At 42.3% G+C, this 22768-nt stretch overlaps 1 protein-coding gene, 1 non-coding gene and 1 pseudogene across 2 annotated transcripts; all 3 read right to left on the reverse strand.

Moving 5' to 3' along the window:
* Positions 1 to 1698: 1698 nt before the first annotated feature.
* Positions 1699 to 20743, reverse strand: Aspa (aspartoacylase). Its single transcript, XM_051157922.1, has 6 exons — positions 20366 to 20743; positions 15877 to 16072; positions 13734 to 13827; positions 9965 to 10072; positions 5923 to 6032; positions 1699 to 2137 (listed from the first exon to the last, which is right to left on the reverse strand). The coding sequence occupies exons 1-6, from the start codon at positions 20596 to 20598 to the stop codon at positions 1940 to 1942; spliced, it is 939 nt and encodes a 312-aa protein (XP_051013879.1). The 5' UTR covers positions 20599 to 20743; the 3' UTR covers positions 1699 to 1939.
* LOC127200894 (small nucleolar RNA SNORA26) lies at positions 10554 to 10654 on the reverse strand. Its single transcript, XR_007832113.1, has one exon. It is a non-coding gene; the product is annotated as a small nucleolar RNA SNORA26 (small nucleolar RNA).
* On the reverse strand, positions 14502 to 15821 carry LOC127199830 (40S ribosomal protein S19-like; annotated as a pseudogene).
* Positions 20744 to 22768: the final 2025 nt, after the last annotated feature.

Below are 22768 nucleotides of genomic sequence, written 5' to 3' on the forward strand. Positions count from 1 at the left end.
TTTGCAAATTGAAGCCATGGCAATCTAAACTGCACATTTTAACTTTTATAATTAAAGTTTGATGGAAGAATAAAGCCTACTTGTTGTAGTTTACAACGGAAAAAAATGGCTCAGAGAAAGTGAATGCCAAAATAAGAAAAAGCCAGAACAAAAAGTGAGACAAAGATCTCAGCAATACTTGTAGAAGCTGGTTGACAAGGCACATTTTAACTTTGACATTCAGCAAGAATATATTTTAATGACTAATTTTGGCAAGGCACAAAATAGATGTTGAATACACTCAATATGGAACTTGAGTAAGAACACAGATTAATGGAATTTTCCATGGATGAATAGTATCTGTGTGTGTGTACACTGGACACTCACTGAATCACTGACATTAATTGGTACATCTATCTGCATCTGTATCTATTCCAGCAAATTTATTATTCCTATTATTATTATTATTATTATGATGATGATGATGTGTATGTTTGTATGGGTGTGTTCATTTGTGAAGACAAAAATCCATGCTATTTATCTTTCTCAATTATGTTCCACTTTACTTTTTGAGATAGTCTTTCTGATTTTTGAGTTAATTGATTTGGCAAGACTGGCTGGCTGGCAAGCCTCAGGGACCTGCTTGTCTCCACCTCCTCATACTGGGATTGCAGCTGTACTCCACTGTACCTGGCTTCTTATTTGGGTGGTAGGGATTGAACTTAGATCCTCATACTTGTATGGTGGGCACTTTACCAACTAAGCCGCTCTCTAGCATCAATGTCAGTGGTTTTTTTTAATGTTAGTATTTTTTATAAATATATTGAATTCATAAATGTGGGTTCCTTGGGGTCCAAATCCCAGGATAAAAATGTTCCTTACATGACCTCTGTGGCTTCAGAGAGGACAGAAGGGAGGTGAGGGTCCTGTAGGGACAGGAAGAAGAAGGAGCAGGGCTCAGCAGGTGTCTTGTAAGGAGGCATCAGAGGGGAAGGGTTTTGCCACTTGAGACATGGAAGAACTAAAAGCATTTGTGATTATAGTTTGGGCCACAGTTCCACTAGTGCGTACTGCCTTCTGTTACTGGTCTTCACCATCTCTGGTGATTATGATCTCTGTTGGTTATGATTCAGGGTGACTGTGTTCTTTCAGAATGACAGTTGGCAGCTGGGAGCAATGTATTTCTTTAAAAAAATTTTTCACATCAAGAACAGTAAATAGCCTTTTTTTTCCAAGACAGGGTTTCTCTGTGTAGTCATGCCTATCCTGGACTTGCTTTCTAGATCAGGCTGGCCTTGAACTCACAGAATTCCGCTTGCCTCTGCCTCCCCGAGCACTGAGACCACAGGCATGCGCCACCACGCCTAGCAATGAGTAACTTCTCAAGGGGTGTGTTTCTTGATGTATGCATGCACCACCATTACACCCATGCTCATTTCCTTTCACATCCCATCTGCAAAACATATAAACTGCCTATACATATCATGGTCATTGTTAGTTTATAACGGCCATTTAATATACTGTCGTTAATTCAGATGCCAGAACTTTAAAATATCAAGTCTGTAGTTTTGTAGCACTTATGCATTGCTTGAAAACATACATTTGGTCTGTCTCACTGTATGCTAAATTGTATGCAGCATGTATTTCAATGTTATGTTCTGAATGTGAAAGTTAACAATGTTAAGTTACCAGAATGTAATACATAAAGAACAATACAGAAACCAAAAGCACAGCTTTTGCACAGCGTGAGCTACTGTGCATAGCTAATTCAAAATATATTAGAAAGACATTCATTAATTTATTTTTTCCTTTCAGAAGCTGGCCTGGATGCTTACTGCTTGAGGCATGGGGCCAGGTGCTGAGGAAAAGAGCTAGAATAAGGCACAGTGCTGGTCTTGGGGATCTTACAGAGACCTAGTGGCTTGCAAGACTCTCCATAACTGTGAGCTTGCAGGGATTTTTAGTGCAAAGTGGAGCGGATGCTTTTTGCGTTGAGTGTCAGCTTAGTTGTCTTTGCGAACGCTTCCTTTTTTTCATAATACGCAGCTTCATTCACAAACACCGGGTACACGGTACAGTCTCCATCCAGTGGAATAACCTTTCCATCAAGAGACACAAACATGGGATCTCCAGGGTGCAATGGTTGCCAATCTTGATCCTTCCAGGAGACATCAAAATACATACATTACATTTGACTTTCCCCCCTGTTTTTATTTATTTTTATTTTCTGTCAGGATGTAGATAGCTAACATTTTCTATTTTTAAAATTCTCTATTAAAAAGAGACACAAGGGCTGAAGAGATGGCTCAGCGGTTAAGAGCACTGACTGCTCCTCCAGAGGTCCTGAGTTCAATTCCCAGCAACCACATGGTGGCTCACAGCCATCTATAATATGATCCGATGCCCTCTTCTGGCCTGCAGGTGTACATGCAGGCAGAACACTATACATAATAATAAAATAAATAAATCTTTAAAAAAAGTAAAAAGAGATACAAAGGGGATGCACTGAGAAGCATGTGAGCCTCCTGACACGAGTGCTTCCCACCACAGGAGCCCTAGCACATCTCAGGTTTCTGTGCTTGCCAAGGTCCTGGCAGTTGGCTAACATGGTTCCCTGGCCAGGGCAGGGCCTGGGCCTCTGCATTCCTAACCTTTCCCAGTAGCATCAGCATCGCCTGGGACTCTGTTACAATAGTAGAGTTTCACGCCTTGCTGAGACCTAGTGAACACCAGTCTTCATGTGAGTCAACTGGCAGAGATTGAGGAGAGCTGCCCATAGCTTCTTCTCAGCCCTGCTTGCACTTCAGAGTCACCTGGGAGGCTGACATCCTCTTGCACCAGTGAGAGGAGCTGGCTTTATCTCAGAAACACAAAGCTAGAATCTTCCATCTCAGGGGGAATAGGCTTAGTATCTATTCAAAAGTATTTCCTGAGATAAGGAACCTAACAATCTCTCTTGTAGAAAACTGTGTGCGTGTGTGTGTGCGTGTGTGTGTGTCTGTGTGTGTGCGTGCAGGCTACTGAGAACTGACACGCTAGCTCTACCACTGAGGTATACTTCAATCCTTTTTATCTTTTACATTGAGATAAGGTCCCATTTTTTTTGCTCAGACTGTCTCTGACGTCATCTTGTGGCTACAGAAGGTCTTTTAAACTTGTGCTCCTCCTGCCTTAGTCTCTCCGTGTAGCTGGTATTACAGGCTTGTGCTATTGGACCTGGCTTGAGCCATTCCTAATGGCATAGCAACCGTAGTGATCTTCCCTGACTTTTGGGACCTGGCCCTGATGCAGTTGGTTACTGCCCTCAGCCTGTCTTCTCAGCCTCCCCAGTATTGCTGTTATATTTTCGAAGGACATTACTGATGGGAATATATTTGAAGAGTCCTGTGTTTGAGGCCGGTGTGGCATTGTCAGCTGGCCAGCTATAGGGCTTTCTTCCTCTTTACCACATTCTGTCTTTTAAAACCATCGCTCATGGCTCCTTTTGGTTCCTACAGCTTCCGTGAAGCTCCAGGCAGGATGTGCTCTATTGGTGTGAATTTGTGGGCAGGGTGCTTTTCGAGGTGGCCTGGTAGCTATTAGCATCATTAAGGAGCGATTTGAACTGGACCAGTGATTTTCGAACATGAATACTGAAGCCAATGGTGTCAGAGTAAGCCGGGCATGGTGGCGCACGCCTTTAATCCCAGCACTCGGGAGGCAGAGGCAGGCAGATCGCTGTGAGCTCAAGGCCAGCCTGGTCTACAAAGCGAGTCCAGGACAGCCAAGGATACACAGAGAAACCCTGTCTCAGGAAAAAAAAAAGTAGTGTCAGAGTAGCTGAGATTCTTGGCACTGATTTCAGAAAGCTCTCCTTTCTGGAGGGAAATGGAGGGGGAGTGACTTTGGGGAAGGAGGAAGGTGGGGAGCAGTGGAGGGAGGGGAAACCGGTCGGGATTATTGTGTGAGAGAAGGATCTATTTTCAGTAAAAAGTTCAGTAAAAAAAAGTTCTGTAGATAATGTGTATTAGTGGTTGAAAAGTCTTCCCGGGCTTCTTCACCTCTGGGCTCTGTGGTTCTATGCTGGCGAGTGGGTGTTGTAGTGTCTGGACCTCTCTTCTCTGCCTTTCCATTGACTTATGCAGACTTCAGCCTCCTAAATCCTCTGGGAGCTCCTTCTCTCCCCCATTACTGATTAAACCAGGCAAGGTGTGTCTCTGGGATTCTGAGGAGAGTCATAGGACTGTGGCAAGAATGTCCCAGAAAAACAAGTTTAGGGAGGGTGTCAACTATATGCCAGCTGCAATGATTATTAGTTGGAGATCTGTGACTCATAGCTGTGTATCTATGGGACAGTTCTGATTTTTCCTTTCCTTTTATGTCACCCCTTTTCCCTCCCCGCCTATCTCCTGTCTCTCTTTGTCTCTCTCTGTCTCTGTCTCTCTCTCTCTGGTTTTTTGAGACAGGGTTTCTCTGTGTAGCCTTGGCTGTCCTGGACTCACTTTGTAGACCAGCCTGGCCTCAAACTCACAGAGATCCACCTGCCTCTGCTTCCTTAAGTGCTGAGATCACAGGATTGCATCACTGTGCCTGGCTCTATCTCCTCTCTTTCGGTGATATAGCCTAGGTTGGCGTCAACTCTGTGATCTTGCTGCATCAGCTTCCCTAGTGTTGGGATTACCAGCTTGTACCACAATGCCATGCTCAATGTCTATGAGAATATAAGAATATAAGGGCTCAGCTGTGACTTGACGTGCCAGGGAGGGTTGGTACCCATGGGGGGATGCTCCCTCCTCTAAGAAGGTGATGGGGGAACAGGGTGTGAGGTGGGATTGGAAGGAAAGGAGGGAGGAGGCTTTGATCAGGCTGTAAAGTGATTAAATAAATTAATGAGATAAAACGAGGAAAGGGGGAAAAGAATATAAGGGCTCAGAAATTAAAAGCTAGATTGAGGTGTGGAGACACGCTACTTTAATCCTAATTTTGTGAGGCTGAGATAGGAGGATCATGACTTTGATCCAGGCTGGGCTACAGTGAGAAACCTTGTCTCAAAAAACAACAAAACAAAACAAAACAAAACATCAAATAAAATGTATATGATTTTCTTCACTCATTGCACATAGGTAGGATTTTTCTATTCTAGAAGCCTTGTTTGGATGCCTCTCTCCCCTCATTTTGAGGTTATTATCATTTCTAGATAGCGCACTGGCTTCAGCGTTTCCAGACTATCACTCACATGAGAATATGGGCCACATTCGGATGTCCCCCCAGAGCCAGCAATGCTATGTGTAGCGAGTACTGAGGCAGTCTGGGTGGCTCCCTGCCACAGTCTGGGATGGGTAGTGTCTCCCACAGTGCCGGTGTTAGAAGCTTGGTTCCTGGAGCACTATTAGGAAAAGATGTGGGTCTTTAGGAAGTGGCTCCTTGTGAGAAGCCCTTGGGTCACTGAGGAATCTGGAGGGGGCTGTGGTCCCGTCCTGTAGTCACTTTATGTCCTTGCTTGTGCAGTTTGCTTTATCATGTGCTTCTGCCACAGTTTCAAAGAACTGTGGCTACTCTTGGACTGGAACCTCCAGAATGGTGAGCAGAAATAAAGCTTTCCTCTTTATTAGCTGTTTGTATTAGTAATTTCATTATAGTAAGAGAAAGCAGACTGGTACATGATACTTTAAATACTAATGAATAAGCTTATGTGCACAAACTGCTGTATGAATAGTCAAATTATACCCCCAAATAAAATACTGTTGTTTTCATTATTTTTCTTCTTTCCTTCCTTCCTTTTTTTTTTTTTTTTAGACAGGGTTTCTCTATGTAGCCTTGGATGTCTTGCCTTGGACTCATTTTGTAGTCCAGGCTGGCCTCGAACTCACAGAGATCCACCTGCCTCTGTCTCCCGAGTACAGGGACTAAGGTATGTACCACCACATCATGTTATTTTCAATATTTCAAAGAAACAAATGTTACCTGTAGATTAGGGTGGATAACAGCAGCTATGTCTCCAGTTTCATTTCTTGGATAATCAACTTTCTCCATTATTTTATAGACTTCAATAGCACAGGGAGGAAATTCTTTTCCTATGGAGAGACATGAGATGTGCTCATTACAGCTAAAAAGTAATTTCCTAGAAAAAGGGAAGCTGATACTTTAAGAAAGGAAAAACAGCAACAAGTGAAGAGTGCTGCAAGTCAGTCACTGGAGGCTCATGAATGCTGAGCAGCCAAACATACCCAGGATGCACTTCTATCAGTACATTTCCCACAACTCGATGATAGACAAAGTAGAAATAGAAGTGTTTGCTAGAACCATGAGTCAGGGCCACTGGGCTGTCTTCTCCTGTGTGCGTCTTTAAAATTTTAAAAAGTTTTAAATTTAATTCATTTATTCAGATTACATCTCAATTGATATCCCACCCCTTGTATCCTCCCGTTCCTCCCTCCATCCCTCTTTCACCCTATTCCCCTGTCCTATGTCTGTGACTGAGGGAGGTCTGCTCAAACTTCTGCACCATCCAAGGGCAATACTTGCAATAAACATAGAATGCCTTCTCAGATCTAGCCAATGGACAAGACATTCTCCACAGTTGAGAGGAGAGTGGGGACTGACTCGGACATGATCTCTGGTGCCCTGTATTGACCACTTCCCCGTGGTGGGGAGGCCTGGTGGCACTCAGAGAAAGAATAAGCAGGCTGCTGAGATGAGACTTGATAGGCTGTGACCATTTAGCTGTGTGCTCTTGAGCAACACCTTGGTGCTCTGCAGGCTCAAGTTCACTACCTGTCACTGAAAGTTTAGACGAGCTTGCGGTAGAGCTCCTCCTTCTGACCTTCAGTGACTGTTTCCTCACTAAGACGTCCAGTAAGCTATCTGGCCTCAGCATGATGGTTATTTGCCTTAACCGAGGACAGTGCACATGTGACAGCTCCTGAGGGGGAAGCCTTGGGATGCAGGTAGTCTGGCTGACAGTGGAGCTCAACCCCCAAAGATGATGCAAAATTGAACAACCCGGTGCCAATATTAGGAAGAGTAATTCACTGATATAGGATGTATTCTTTAAGCAAACATTGGAACCCATGCCTGATGGAGGGCTTAGACTGTGCTGGGGTTGGAGCCCAGAGGGAATTCTTTCTTTTCTTAGAGAGGAACTGGAGTGGGGAGATCTGTTGTCACTTCTAGCTGGCTTTTGTGGTGTCACACACTAGCCCAGAACTTATCAGCTTAAAGCATCTACCTCTATATTGAGTTTGTGATTCTGCAGGTTGGTGGGCAGCCCATCTGGTTCAGACTGGGTTTGGGGGATTTCTGATGGTCTTGGTGACACATGCCATTTGAGCTGGCAGGCCCCTCTGGCTGCTTGGTGATCTGCGATAGCCCCTCTCTCATGCCTGCCATTCGATAGGCTGTGGCTTGATTGGTGTGACTGTTAGCTGGGGACCTTGAGGTTTCCATCCTGCACCCTTTCCTTATCTAGGAGATTAGCACAGACTGAGTCACATGATGGCCACAAGGGGTTCCCAAGAGCAGCATGAAAGCGTGCTCCAGAATGCTGGTCTTTTTCAAGCTTAAAGGGTATAAAAACAAATTACGTGGCCAAGTAAGATTCAAGGAGAGGGAAAGAAAACCTGGCATGATGCAGGGATAGAGAGGGGTGTTCTGTAACTATTCTCTACATTATAGGGAATACAGACTGTGATTTGTAAACCATGTGTGATGGTTTGAATAGAAATGGCACCCAGACGTTCCTATATTTGAATGCTTGCTCACTAGGGAATGGTGCTACTTGACAGGGATTAGGAGGTGTGGCTTTGTTGGAAGACACGTGTCACTGGAGGTGGGCCAGGCCCAGTGTCTGTCTCTCTTCTTGCTGCTGCCAATGTGGATGCTGAACTGTCAGCTCCTTCTCCAGCATCATACCGCTCTGCATGGCACCATGCTTCCCACCACAGTGATCACACCAGCCTGCATGCCGCCATGCTTCCCACCACAGTGATCACACCAGCCTGCATGGCGCCATGCTTCCCACCACAGTGATCATACCGGCCTGCACGCCGCCATGCTTCTCACCACAGTGATCACACCAGCCTGCATGGCGCCATGCTTCCCACCACAGTGATCATACCGGCCTGCATGCCGCCATGCTTCCCACCACAGTGATCACACCAGCCTGCATGCCGCCATGCTTCCCACCACAGTGATCATACCGGCCCACACGCCACCATGCTTCCCACCACAGCGATCATACCGGTCTGCACGCCGCCATGTTTCCCACCATGCTGATCATACCGGCCTGCACGCCACCATGCTTCCCACCACAGCGATCATACCGGCCTGCACGCTGCCATGCTTCCCACCACAGTGATCACACCAGCCTGCATACCACCACACTTCCCACCACAGTGATCATACCGGCCTGCACGCCGCCATGCTTCTCACCACAGTGATCACACCAGGCTGCGCGCGGCTATGATTCCCACCATAATGACAATGGACTAAACCTCTGAACAAAAGCCTCAGTGAAATGCTTTCTTTTGTAAGATATGCCATGGTCACTGCACCTCTTCATAGTAATATAGTATTGACTAAGACACCACGTCATCCACCAGATTTGCGGCTTTCCACTTGGATGCATCATTTCTGAATACTCTATGGTTTCACACTTGGCATCTGAGGACCTGTTGTACATATGCTCTGACCTTCCCAACTCCAGTTACACCGGACAGTACAGACCTGTCCTTAGACAAGTGTAGTGAGAACTGAGTTTTGGTTTTCATGACTTTCTGAAGGTCAAAGAACTCCCAAGAACAGAAGCTCTTGTGGCTACACAAGGTGCACATCTGAGGCTCAGGGACACTACCTGCCTCAGGCTCAAGCTGCACATGACCCACAACATCACAGCTATGCGCTCCTCAGTGCAGCCTAATGGAAGTATATACCAAGAATGTGTCTGAGACTTTCAAAGCTTTGTTTTGTTTTTAAATTTAAAGTAAACTGTCCTATAGTTGCTGTACGTCCTGGTTCAGCTGTAGATTTATGAAGTAAGTGAGCAGATGCACAGAAGGTCCACTAACCCACCACTTCGCCACTCACCATCCAGGTGTTAATTACAGACATAGTACATAAACCCAGCATTCCTGAGGACTGTAACTGTAAGTTAACCTGCCCTCGCCCTCTCCTCAGCAATCGTGGTTACAGCTTAGGGTGTTTTATCTTACAGCGTTTCCTATATATACGAGCACACACATGTGCAATCACACGCATATACATGTGCGCACACAAACACTGGGCAAATGATTATAAATAAACTAATTATTATAAAGACAGGGTTGCACTGTATGCAGCCCAGGTTGGTCTTGAATTCATTTACCACCTACTTCCTCTTCTCCAGAACTTAGATTACAGGCATGCACCACCACACTTAGCTTACTATTATTATTTTTAAAGTCAAGTTGTTTACTGTATGTTTTGGTCTGCCTCTTGCGTGTGTGTTACATGTGTGTGATTGTGTGGCTGTGTGTACCTATATGCATGCATGTAAAAGCATAGCAGGATGTGGAGTGTTGTCCTTTGTCACTTGCCACTGCTACTGCTTTGAGACAGGTTTTCTCACAGAGCTGGAACTGGGAGCTTGGTGTTTTGGGTAGGCCAGCTGGCCAGTGAGATCTCGGGATTCCCTGGTCTCTGTCTCACAATGCTGAGGTTACAGACTTGTGCAGCTGTGCCTAGCTTTATATGTAGCTGTTAAGGACTCAAACTTATCCTGAAGACCAAGTATCAGTACCCACTGAGCCACCTTACTTTTTCAAAATTAACAGCTTGCTTTTTTTTTTTTAATCAATGTTTTTGAAGACTTGTCCAATTTTAGTTTAGTTTTCCACAGCTGTTGAATATTTGGGTCATTTCCATTTTTTTTATTGTTGGAGATTAAGTGGTTAAGTTTTACACAGAGACAGCCCCTCATGGCTAAGCCATGTTTGTAAACACAAGGAAACAACTGCCACCCACCACTCACCTTCGTTAAAATGGTGTATAAAATCAAGAGCATGTTTAATCATTTTTCTCATCTGGTCCAAAATATCAGCTCTCAGAACACCTTGAGGCTGAGGACCAACTTCTATACCTGTGTACAGAGGAGACACATTACTTTTTACAAACATATGTAGCAGAATATGTTGAAAAATTAAGTATTTAAAATATAAAGGTCTAGAATCCCCGTGTTATGACTGTTTAATATCATGGAAAATAATAGAGATAATGTTAGAGTAATACAGAACATGGAGGTCCACAGAGCTGTGCTGATGTAAGAACTCAGGGTCACCTTTTCCCTTCGGTATTGTCAGAGCATTAAACACCTACTGCCTAGTAAAAGATGTAGTGCAAGTGAGGCTGACAAGGAATAGGTGGCTGCAGAGAGGGGCTGTCATAGACTTTGCGGTTACTTTAGCAGGAAGAAGCTTGTCTGTGTAGCCAGAAGTCTAGCTAAGAGCACTGGGCTTAGTCATATGGCTTTTGAGCAGCATTCTTGTCTTTATTATAACAATATAACTAGATCTTACTGGTAAGATGATGCAACGTTCTTCATTTTCTTTCTTTTTTCTTTCATCTGTGACTTCAGACAGTATCCAAACAGGAGGTGTAATGTCTCCTCTCTGGGTTTTCTGGAGAGTTTTTCACCCTTCTTCTATCCCCAATAAAACTGTGCTTGTACTATCATGTCTTCCCAGTGGCTGCTTTGGCATCCATCTTTACCCCTACAAAACACTTTTTCTCTAACCATGTACCTAGCCCCTTCTTCTGTCCAACTTCCCACGGAATCACCCGTCAGTTACCCCCCTCTCCGTTCTTTAAACTATTTGTGGTGTGTATGTAGTACTGCATACCCTCATTCCACTCTACTCAACTCATAAATTCCTTTACACTCATCTTATTTTCACCCATTTCTACTATTTCCTAATCAATTATACATATACACACACACACATACTTTTTTTTGGTTTTTCAAGACATTTTCTGTGTAGCCTTGGCTGTCTTGGACTCATTTTATAGACCAGGCTGGCCTCGAATTCATAGTTTTCCACCTGCCTCTGCCTCCCAAGTGCTGGGATTACAGGTGTGCAACACTGTGCCCATCTCTTACTATATATATATATATATATAGTTATTATCTTTATGTAAAATTTTTGTTGTGCTTAGTTTTCTTGTATGTACAAACAGACATTTCTTTACATATATCATATCATAGTTCTTGGTAAGGGATTTGTCTATGCATAAATAATTTGTACAACTAGGCCAAATATGTTTCTGGATATGTCTGTGTATTGTAGGAGAAACTGTCCACCTCAAATTCATGTTTCTTCATTCTAACAGAATCAAAATTTTGGTTGGTTATCCATAGTTCAAGGTAAAAATACTTTGTTTTCAGCTCAAGAATAAGTGTTGAATAGCTTAAGCCATTTATAGTAATCCCAGCATTCTAGGGACTCAATGGCCCAAAATAAAGGATGTGTAGGGGAGACCTGAGACTCTATTTACTGAACTACTGTTATATGATATTTAGAACTACAGTGGATATCTTATGACCACAGTTAAGACACATTCAAGATTGTGGAACAGAAAAATAAAAGAAAACTGCTCCCTCATGATGTCGACTGCTATAATTTATATTATTATTTAATATATTTTTATTTAATATGTATTTAAAGAATCAGAGTTGCTTTTAAAATTTTCATTTGATTATGTTATTTGACAGTGCCTCAATTCCTCTTTGTTAAACTTCTGAGAGCTAACAAGATAAGATGCTATGATAGAATTTTAATTATAATGTTCAGGTTACCTGCAGGACAAAGTGTTCTGCATAGTCTTTGGGGAGATGGAAGTGAGATATGGTGGATCTATGTGGGAGTGAGGGCTACGGAGAGGTAGAGGTGGGCACTTCATGCAGAAGAATCAGTTATTGAAGTCCATTTTCTTAAGCTGAGAATATTTTTCAAACCAAAAATTAACTTTGACACAAGATCTCTCTGATCAGTGCAGAATAGTCAAATCCATAGGACATGACCATGACACGCTCAGTATTGAAAGGAAGAAATAATGGTTCAAAACATGCTGAATCTGAAATGAGACTATGCCTACAATGTAAGGAGATTGTGGCTCATTACCTATCTGTGTTGGGGGCGGAGCATGAATGAACATGTTTGGGTTTGATTGTGAGGTTGGCTGCAGCAAACTACAAACCACTCTTTGGGATTAAGTTTACCTAGAATGATTCTGTTAGGCTTGAGGCAACTTGGCATTAGAAGAGTTCTTATATTATTAGCAGCAGTTAAAATAAGTTTGTATGGGACAACAGTCTGACTCTAACATATTGAATTAAAGTTGTTTTCTGATCTTCAGGTTTTTACCCATTTTATCATAAATATACTCTATAAAGCATCACAACCAGAAGGAGAACACACTAGCATTTCTAACCTATAAAGCACTTATAGTCCCTCAGGTTAGAATGTTTTAAAATTTAGCTGCATTTGCAAGGACCCAAATACCAGCAGATATTTGTTCTAACTCAGAAAAATGCACTGACCATAAATATCATAGACTATGATGGATCTTGAGACTTCAGAAGTCTTATCCTTCCATTCAGTGTCAAAGAGAACCATGGTGTCTAGTCTGTTTTATTATTAGTATTAGTGCAATGCTGAAGGTTGAATGAAAGGTCTCATGCATGAGCTATACCCACAACCTTACATTGTACCATTTAGGCTCTGGTTAACATTTTGTCTGTCTGTTGGTCCAGCTATCTATTTTCAAGTATTAGACTAGGCAAGAACTCTATCACTGAGCTGTATCCTCAGGCCAAAGCTTTGGTTTATTTAAACTATATCCTGATATTGGATATTTAGCCTATATTATATACGTGTATTTGGATATAGTTCTCTAACTATAAATTAATTACTTTAGCCATGTAACAAAAATACTATTCGAATAGTGAGAGTTATTTTTTACTTTTTTTCCTGTTTTTTGTTTTTCTTTGGTCTTGGCTGTCCTAGACTCGCTTTGTAGTCCAGGCTGGCCTCGAACTCACAGCGATCCTCCTGCCTCTGCCTCCCAAGTGCTGGGATTAAAGGCGTGCGCCACCATGCCCGGGGAGAGTTATTTTTTAAAAAAATTCATTTTCTGTACTATTTGTCAGCTCTCCTTTAAATTACTTTTGGTCAAAACATCTGAGATCTGACAAAATAGATTTGAGTTGTATTAGCAGTTTTATTTATAGCATAGTAGATAGGTAATTTGTAGATAGTTATACTAATAGTTCTCCCAGGAAACAGAATGGAGTTACCCCTTCTATAGCAGTTTACCACTACGGAGTAATTGTCTGGTTACAGTCCCATCTTCTCATTAGACACTGAGCTCTGGGGTAAGACTGTGTGTCTTGTTCACTGCTACATGCTAAGAACCCGGCACAGTATTGCTCTCTGAGAGACATACACGTTCCTGCAATACCAATGAGGACTTCAGAGGGGCATCCACAGAAGGTTCTATTACACTGAATTTTGGGAATGAGGAGAATGTCAGAGTAACTTGAAAGTCTCAGTGTTATAGCAAAGGAAATAATACAAATAAATCCAGAGATCTGCTCAGAGAAACTCAGGATATTAGGTATGGCTAGGGCTTGCACACAGTTAATCTGGTGACCTGACAGAAGATTAATGGTTGTGAGGTAGTAGACATGTCCTTTATGTTAATCTGTATTTTCTTTACTTGAGCCACCAAGAATTATGACTTACCAACAGGATACTTGGCGATGGAGCGAGTGGTTGCATATTTGAGGGAAGGGTGCTCAATGAGATAAACGTAGCAGGGTAACGGAGCCAAGGAAGTCTGAACAGAGTTGAAAACATCTTTCTTAGTATGCAAAGAATGTTGTTCTCTTGGCTGCTACTGAGCCAACAGCCCCTTCAATATGCTTTATTTCACAATAAACATTAGCTAGACAGCCTCATGAAACATTTTCTCTAAAGCCCAATGTTATACCTTTGAAAAGATACAAATGAATTACATATAACATCAAATAAAATTAATTTTTATTTGGCAATAAAGCAAATTATATGGGTGAACTGTACACAGGATGCAAATAAAAAATAGGAAATAAATGTTTCTACTGAACACATTTGGTTACTTTTGCTTCCATCTTTGTTTAGACTGTTTAGCAGAGTATTGGTCTTAATTCTTAAATTCTGTTACTACTTGTGGTCCATATCTCTACAAATATGGGGTGATTCCCCATACAACTTTAGCTTATTTCTATGAGAATTTGAGCCAGGCCTCTAGGTTTACTTTATTTCAATCTGAGACAGGGTCTTATTATGTAATCCTGGCTGGCCTTGAACTTACTCAAAAGAGATCCTTCTGCCTCTGTCTCCTCAGTTCTGGGATTAACAGTCTGTGCCACCACACCTGGACTAGCCGCCACACCTGGACTAGCCGCCACACCTGGACTAGCCGCCACACCTGGACTAGCCTCTAGGCAATTTACTAACCCAGCATCCTTTGTTCTAACCCTTCTTATGGGTAGCTACTATCTGTCTGGTAACTCTATTGAGATCTCGCTGCTCCTAAGGTATTGTGTCTCTCATCTTGGCCCCATTCCATCATTTTTGGCCCCTCCAGGCCATGGAGGACCCAGTGGGCCTCACTTTTGGAGCCTGTGCTGAAGTAAGTGCCTCGGCCTGACACTGTTTCTCTGCTGTCCTCCACAGATCTTGGGCATGGAGCCAACCCCAGCACCGCTGTGGAGGTCCAGGTGTGCTGTGGAAGCAGCTCGCCGTAGAACCAGCTTTCATCACAGGGGAAAACTTTTTATGTATGGACAGCTTGATTGTGTTCATTAACTAGGGGACTTTTAGCTTCCTGGGATTTTTGAGGAAGGCTGCCAGAGCTCTGATGAACTCCTGCTGGTTAGAATCTTTTACAGTAACTCCAGGCACCCTGTGGCCTCCATGCTGCCAGCCAGGGCGAAGGGCCGTTGGCTATATCTTAAGCTAAGTGGTTTAATTACTCTAATTCATTGAAGGCAGTTAGCATCCACAGAAGGTTAAGTGTTAACTATGCCCATTTTATAAAGTAAGGGAAGCAAAGTTTTGGGAGATGAGTATCTTGTCCAAGGTTAATGGATAAGAAAGTCAGGATTTGAATTCAGGTTTTCCTGGGTACCTGTGTCAAAGTCTTTCTATTAAGTCTTATCAGCTCCCAGGAAAGAAGAATATTTATTATATAGAAATTAGCATATAATTCAGTATTTAAGATTTTGCTGTTGTTCTAGCAATTTTTTTCTAGTTGTAGACACTGGATGGTGGAAATTATCATTCGGCAGATTTCTGAGCCTCATGTTGAAGCTGAGGATAAGCCATGTTCTACATTCATCTGCATCTCCAGAGGCCGCCAGGTGCTGCCAGGGTTGAGGTCTCGATGCACTCGTGAAATACACTGAAGAGCAGAAGTGTGTCAGTGCACAGAAACCAAAGGGGGCCAAGGGCAATACACTAGGACACCACGTCTCTTTATCCTAGGACTTTAGTCAACATTGAATGATTTCTATTCTAAAGCTCTGCGATTGAGACGCTTCAACTGCATTGTTTAAAATTTTGGTATTAGTTTTATTTGGTTTTACCAAATACTGCATGTTTGGTGGACATCTGGACAAAATTTCTAACTTTGTAAATTCGAGTATTCACAGATGTTTTATTACTTTACTCAGTGTGTTTATTATTTTACTTTCTTTTCTCTGTTACCATTGCCTCTGTATCTTTGTACAGTACATTTCCCATCTGGCTATGGAAAATAGTCTGTTTTTCTTTGTCCTGCTTTCCTGACATCTTTCAATGACTTAAAAGTAAGAATCCTAAGATAACATAATAACATTGAGAGTACCTGAATATAGTGAAACATCTGGATCAAAAAGTCATTCCTGGAATCTTCAAGAAGAAGAGTGCAACCCATGTTAGAAGTAGTGTTATGAAGGTCAAACACAACATCGTAGGGACCGTCACTGTTTTTTGGACCAAATAAGCGATTTATTTCTTGAGCCCTTCTCACTTCATATGGCAAATCCTCAGACATCTCTTTGCTGTTTTAGCAGAAAGAAAGAGGTTAACAATATCTATGGCTGTGATAACATAAATACACAACAGAAACAGTGCACAAACAGTATGCAAAGAACCAGGTGTAAACCTTATGTGGTAAAAATCCAAGAGGGAGGCTGAGCCGTAACGGTGCACACCTTTAATCCCAGCACTCAGGAGGCGGAGGCAGAGGCAGGTTGATCTCTGAAGGACAGCCAAAGCTATGCACAGAGGAACCCTGTCTCGAAATACAAAAAAGAAAGAAAAAAACTGCAAGGGACATGAAAACTTATCTGAAACTTTGTAAATGAAAAAAGTATACTCTTCTCCACAGATCCAAGGCTGCAGTGGTGTGCTCATAAAATGTTAGGTCTATTTACGTGGCTGGTCTCAGGTAGGGCTTTGCAAACAGAATTTACCATGTGGCTTCAACCTTGAATAAAATATATCCTTTAATTTTGTAAGCACTTCCTTGTAGCTACCGCGCACTGCTTATTTATTATGGGGCAAGACCGTCACCCCAACCACTATGGTTCCTGTGCAAAGAGGGGGTCAAATTCAGGTGCTCATGCCTTTACTGGGTATTTTAAATGGAAGACTGGGAAGGACTAGTGAATCAGGGACACAGTTTACAAAGGACAAGCCACAAACTTACATTCAGTTACTTGCATTTGTAACAAGTGTTGATAAGTGATCACTATACTCTCAAATGGGATCCCTCCATCCTTTCCTTACCACTTACAGTTGTTACACCATTTTAAAAAAAGTGCTGAAGATTGAACCTTGAGTCTCATCTAACTGGGTAAGAGCTCTGCCACTGAACTTCGGTCTCAGCATGCTCTCCTTTTTTTCTCATGCGCTCCTTTTTTTCTTTTCCTTTTAAAAAAAATTTTGAGACAGGCTTGCTAATTTTCTCAGGCTATCTTTGAATTTATTCTGTAGCTAAGGAGGAAAAATTGCCTCTTGCCTCAGCCTCCTAAGCAGATAGAATTACAGGCCCCAGGCTGTCTGGACAAAATTTACCATTTTATAGATGCAAGAATTCACGAAGATTTTTTTTTACTACTTTATTCATTGTTTTTATTATTTTGCTTGCTTCTCCTTTTAAAAAATATTTATTTATTATGTATACAAAGTTCTGCCTGCATGTACACCTGCAGGCCAGAAGAGGGCATCAGATAACATTATATGGTTGTGAGCCACCATGCAGTTGCTGGGAATTGAACTCAGGTCCTCTGGAAGAGCAGTCAGGCTCTCAACCTCTGAGCCATCTCTCCAGCCCTTCTTCTCCTCTTCTTCTGCATGTCACCACTGCCTACGTCTGTACTGTACTTTGTCCAGCCTCTCAGTCTGATGTGCAATAGAACCATGAGGATGTTCTGTACATAATAATGGTTTCAATTTATACAATCTCTGTTATGTCTTTCAATGATACATTTTAAAATAGAATTCCATATATTTCTATTACTTGGCTATTTTTTTTAAAAGGGTTTGTATCAGAGTTTTAGTGCCTGGAAATCATATCTGCAATCAAGAAGATGTACCAGCTGTTTTGTGACTATGAAGGGAAAAAACCCAAACAAACAAACAAACAAACAAACAGAAAATGTAAGGAAGAAAAAAGCGATGTGAGAAGTACAGTGGGAAGGCAGACAAGCCCAAGGTACCGGCGACATCAGGGAGCTACTGTAGTGGCTCTGGGCCACCTACATTTAGACATACTGTTTATGAACAAGAAACCCTTATTTGTTTAGATTGCCATTCTTGAGTTTTTGTTTGTAATCAAATACAGTTTTTAATGTGAAATACAACATACGCACACTCACCCACAGGCATTTACACAGTTAGCCCCTGATTGACTCATATTAGCTCATGAGGTCACTCCAGATCCTGTTTAGTTCCATCTGGGTAAACGATGACATTGCCACCCAGAGGCTCAGAGTCAAGAGTTTAAGTTTTGGAAGACAGTGGGCACTCTGAATTCTCAAGCCTGGGTCAGTGACCACTGCAAGAGTCCCAACGGAGCAGACATTGCGGGGCACTCACAGCCACACTGCTCTAACCCTGCTAATACAGAAGGCTGCTTAGATCTAGTCTGGACAGGAGATTTAAAGAGGACTTCCAGCAGGGAAACGGCAGAGTATTTCTATGCTTGGGCAGTCTGTAGTCACCACATGGAGAACACATGGGAGCATGCCTGGCTTAACCTGGATGCACGTGGATACTGTAAGAGGCGATCCGATCTGTCCACAGTGGAAGGCTCACTTTGTGGAGCTCCTCCACGTCTTTACAGTACTAGAGAGAACCCAGGGCCTGTCCACGCTAGGCAAGCACTCTCCCAGCTGAGACACATCCTCAGTCCACTTTTTAAATTATTTATTTTAAGGCAGGGTCTTGACAAGTTGCCCAGGATGGCCTTGTCTTGCCTTGGCTTAAAGGGTAGCTGAGATTACAGACCTGTGCTGCAAGACCTGGCTGCTCTTGTGAAGACTGTGTGGGAGGGTTTACCACACCAGACAAGGGGGCTGGAGAACAGAGAAGGCTCAAAAGTTGCTTCTGTAAGGGACTTGTAGGCAAAGGCACCATTGCTAAGATGAGGGATATGGGAAAAGGCAGCAACTTAGAAGAGGACACAGGAGAGGCTCATTGGGCACAGGAGAGGCTCATTGGTTTGTTTATCTCAGTTTTTATAGCCACCAAGAGACAGAGCGGTGTAGCCTCTGCAGTGCTGAGACTACGAAGCAGAGGAGAAGCCAGCTGAGAGCGCCGCTGCCACGGAGGAGCTGCCACGGAGGAGCTGTTATTGTTGTTCCTAGCAAAAAAACTCACGTTGGTCCACTTCAGGCTTTGGAGAAGTTAACATCTGGGTTAAAATATTTATTCTTCAACAAATCTTAATTTTAATATATGAGGTAGATAATAGCTATATTAGGTAAATAAACATTAATAGTCCTGATATAATCTCAATCATGAAGATAAAAGCATTTCTGAAATTTAAATTATACTAGTAAAATGCTTTGGTACACAAAATATCACTTCTGTGTAATTCCCTTGGAAAACAAATATTTTGCAAAGGAGAATTTTGTTTTATTTACATTTCCTTTGTTCTGTGGTAAGACTAGACCCAGGAACTCTGCACTCAACCTAGTATTTATCAACACACAAGTGCACAGCAAGCCAGTCCTGTTAGACAGGCCTATACTCCCAACTACTTGACAGTGTTGGGCAGGAGGAACAAATGTTCAGCGTGAGCTCAAGGCCAACTTGGTTAGTCTAGTAAGACCTTATCTCAAAATAAAAAATAAAAGAGTCCAGATACATGCATAAAAGCAGCCTCACATGACCTAGTGCATTAAAGCAAGGAAACAAGCACATGAAGCCACTGGTGTCCCTCTGGGTGCCTTACACCTTAGCTAGCAGCCTACCAACCACCAGAGGTAAAGACTACTGTGTACACAGCTTTGCACATCCACAACACCTGACAGATATTTAATAATATTTTTAGGTTAAATGAAAAAAAAAAAAAAGGATGCTAACTAAGAAAACACTTAGAGATATAGACAATAGCAAATATTTTGATATGGACTAAGGCAAAAAATAACTTGTAATTAGTAATCTAGAGTATGCTGACCACACAAACTATATGAATCAGCTGTAACACAAATTCATAAGGGTCAGAGGAAACGTCTTCAGCTTTCATTTTCCTCAGTGAAGACAAGCCACCATTAGAGGTGCGCCACCACAGACTGGCCTAACACGCGGGCAGCGATGCTTACTCTTTCATTCAGCTATTACTACTCCAAATGTCATAATTTCCTCAGCTGGAACTTTATCATAAACACATCTGCAAGGAAGTACAGTGGTGAGGTTCCTACAAAACAGTACATTTACCAGTATAATGGCCACACAATACTTTTGAGAATAATTTAGATTTTTATTTTTATGTGTTGCCCAAACACAAATTTAATGCAGAGGATTATTAAATTTGCATCGTTCAAGACACATGAGTCAAAAATAAAGATCTTTCTTATTTGTTGGCATATGCTGAATGACATACAACAAATAAGAGAAGATCCAGAAAGGCCTGGTGCTTTAGGAAAAAAAAACAATGGATCACGTGGTTGCCAAGTTTGGGTAGCTGCATAATTTACAATACAGCATGATTAAAAGTGAAAGTGATAGTCTTCACCACAGACACTCGATGTATGGACCTCACCACTTTGTAGGAGCATTTACATGGTCTCCGACCACTGCTTTCCACCCAAATATGCTCTCACGGACATAGAACACAGTCTTACCTAAGATTTTCAAGGGTAAAGGCACGATTAAGGTCACAGTCAACATATCTGGTGCACTTCTTCACTGCTTGTGGGTTGGCAATGAACGGTTTCACTCCCAGCCCTTCTCTGTGAATTTCAGCGCCATTCTTTAGCCAGTGAGTAACTAGAAACACTCCTGTCAGTTCATTTCCATGAGTCCCTCCAAAGATAGCCACCCTTTTAACAGGCTCTTCAGAAGCACAAGAGGCCATTTCACCAAGTAGTCTGGTCTGATTTCTGCAATTCAGAAGAGAGGAGGTCAAAGGACGCCTTAACTGCTCAGGAAAGTTTCCAAGTTTAGAGAAGTGCAAAGCACAGAACTCTCTTGAGTTCTTCACAATTGTTCCCCAGCCCGTTAATTCTATGGACACTCCCTTCTGTGGCTCCTCCCTTTGCCGTATTTGGATTAAAATATGCAGGGATCAACTAGAGATGCAGCTGTTAACGTCTAACTCCCTCGGATGGTCAGCAGATCTAAGTACAACTGTGTTGGCGTCTCCTGCTATAAAAGTTCTGCTTTCATTTCAGAATGATTGTTTATAAAATAATACCACGCTAAGCCCAATCCTCCCAAACACATCAATGTGGCTTATTCAGTGTTTATGTTTCCACTGACATTTAAAAACATTTCTGAAGCGAGAAGGTACTTTTCATGATCTGAAGGTGTTTGAGTCTCCTTGTGTGATCAGTCAAGGACAGATGCTCAGACCTCTGGTTCAACAGCACCCTTTTTTTTCAGCATGCCTTTCCACAGTCAGAGGCACAAGAGGCCAGTCACATGGGTGGCACAGTGGGTAGAGTGCAGCAGGCAAAAACCTTGCTGAGTTCTATCCTGCGGAGAAAGCCAACTACTAAAAGTTGTCCTCTGACCCCACATGAGTGTCTGTGCGCTCTCTCTCTCTCTCTCTCTCTCTCTCTCTCTCTCCACACACACACACACACACACACACACACACACACACACACACACACACACACACACACACACACACACACACACACACACACACTGAAATAAAAATTGTTTTTAATCAGTGACTTAGAAACCTCTTTAACTTCTTTCTCACAAAGTTCTTGGTAATTCTATGTTGCCTTTTTTTTTTTTCTTTTTGGAATTTGGTCTAAATATCAAATGAAGATCAACTGTCAGCAATTGTCTTTCAAATGCCTGAAAATATCTTATAACATAATACATACAAAAATAACAAATATGGATATATTACATAGATTTTAACTACATCACATGAGCTGCACACACACAATCTCATTTACTGGCATGAAAGATCTCTTCTAGAATATGTGGGTCTAAAGGGGGTCTAGTTAGGGGAACTTACCCAGAGTAAGATGATTACATAGCTTTGGAGAAATAACTGAGCAAATCCCTTACTTGATTTCATGCTCAATTACCCAGAAAGGCAAGGCTGTTAAAGTACAGGAAATGTTACATGTTAGCAACACTAGGTTGCTTGGTACGGATTCCATAAAGCAATCATTATCACACAGGGCAGATTTATAATGTCTCCGCACAGACTGTTATTTCATTCATAAATCCACCTTATGAGATATAACGGGTTGGGCGGACAGCCTCACTGCAAGGGTAAAGGAAAAAAAAAACACTAAGCAGTCCAATTAAGTTTCCACAGTTCATGAAAGAAAGCTAGGCCCGGGAGCCTTGTTTCTCATTAAGGCCAGTGTTTGCCACAGGACAACAGGGTGCCGCTCTTATTTTTGAACTCCTCTGAACTTCTAATTTTGTTCTTTCCTGAGGTTACATAAACAGCCTACACAGTGTAGAACCACAAAACACATAAACAAAATACATGATGGAAATATAAAGTGTTTCATAGTATTTAATAGGCTACCGTCTCCGTTCTTCTTCTTCTTCTTCTTTTTTTTTTTTAAAGAGATTATAATGCAGAGATAAAGTCAAATCTGCGTACAACGGAAATAATCTAAGACAGAGTCCCTGCAGCCTTTGGTTTTCTCTCTGCCGCAGCATACACTAAACACTTCACGATGATGAAAACCGGCGCCTGTAAAGAGAGGGCGCTCTCTTGCTCCCGCGCTTTAACGAACTGTGGTGAATTACTGCCACTCTGCCCTGTTTGTTTTCTTTCCTGTTGACCTGTGGTTGAGCTGCCCTTTGCCCTAGTCGCTCCGGAGATGCCGCTTCAGGAACTTAGCCCGGCAGGCACCAATGACTCGAACTTTGAGGCTTGTTTTCTGGAATTTTAACAGGTCAGCGTTTTGAAACACGCTTTCACATTTTTAAAGTTTCTGTTATGTGTACAAATGAGTAACTTCCTGGGCGTTCCAGAGCAGCGGCAGCTCCTATACTTACCTTGCTTATGGAGTACAGTTTGTCTCCTGTAGGAAGCTCTT

This window comes from Acomys russatus, chromosome 16 (genome assembly GCF_903995435.1).
Source record: "Acomys russatus chromosome 16, mAcoRus1.1, whole genome shotgun sequence".
Taxonomy (NCBI): Eukaryota; Metazoa; Chordata; class Mammalia; order Rodentia; family Muridae; genus Acomys; species Acomys russatus.

Excerpts from the sequence above, each read along its gene's own strand:
- Aspa (XM_051157922.1), bottom strand. The coding sequence starts at position 20,598 with ATGGCCTCTTGTGCTTCTGAAGAGCCTGTTAAAAGGGTGGCTATCTTT. Across the intron at positions 16,073-20,365 it reads TTTACCCTTGAAAATCTTAG|CAAAGAGATGTCTGAGGATT; the intron begins GTAAGACTGTGT and ends CTGCTAAAACAG. Across the intron at positions 13,828-15,876 it reads AGATGTTTCACTATATTCAG|ACTTCCTTGGCTCCGTTACC; the intron begins GTACTCTCAATG and ends AACTCTGTTCAG.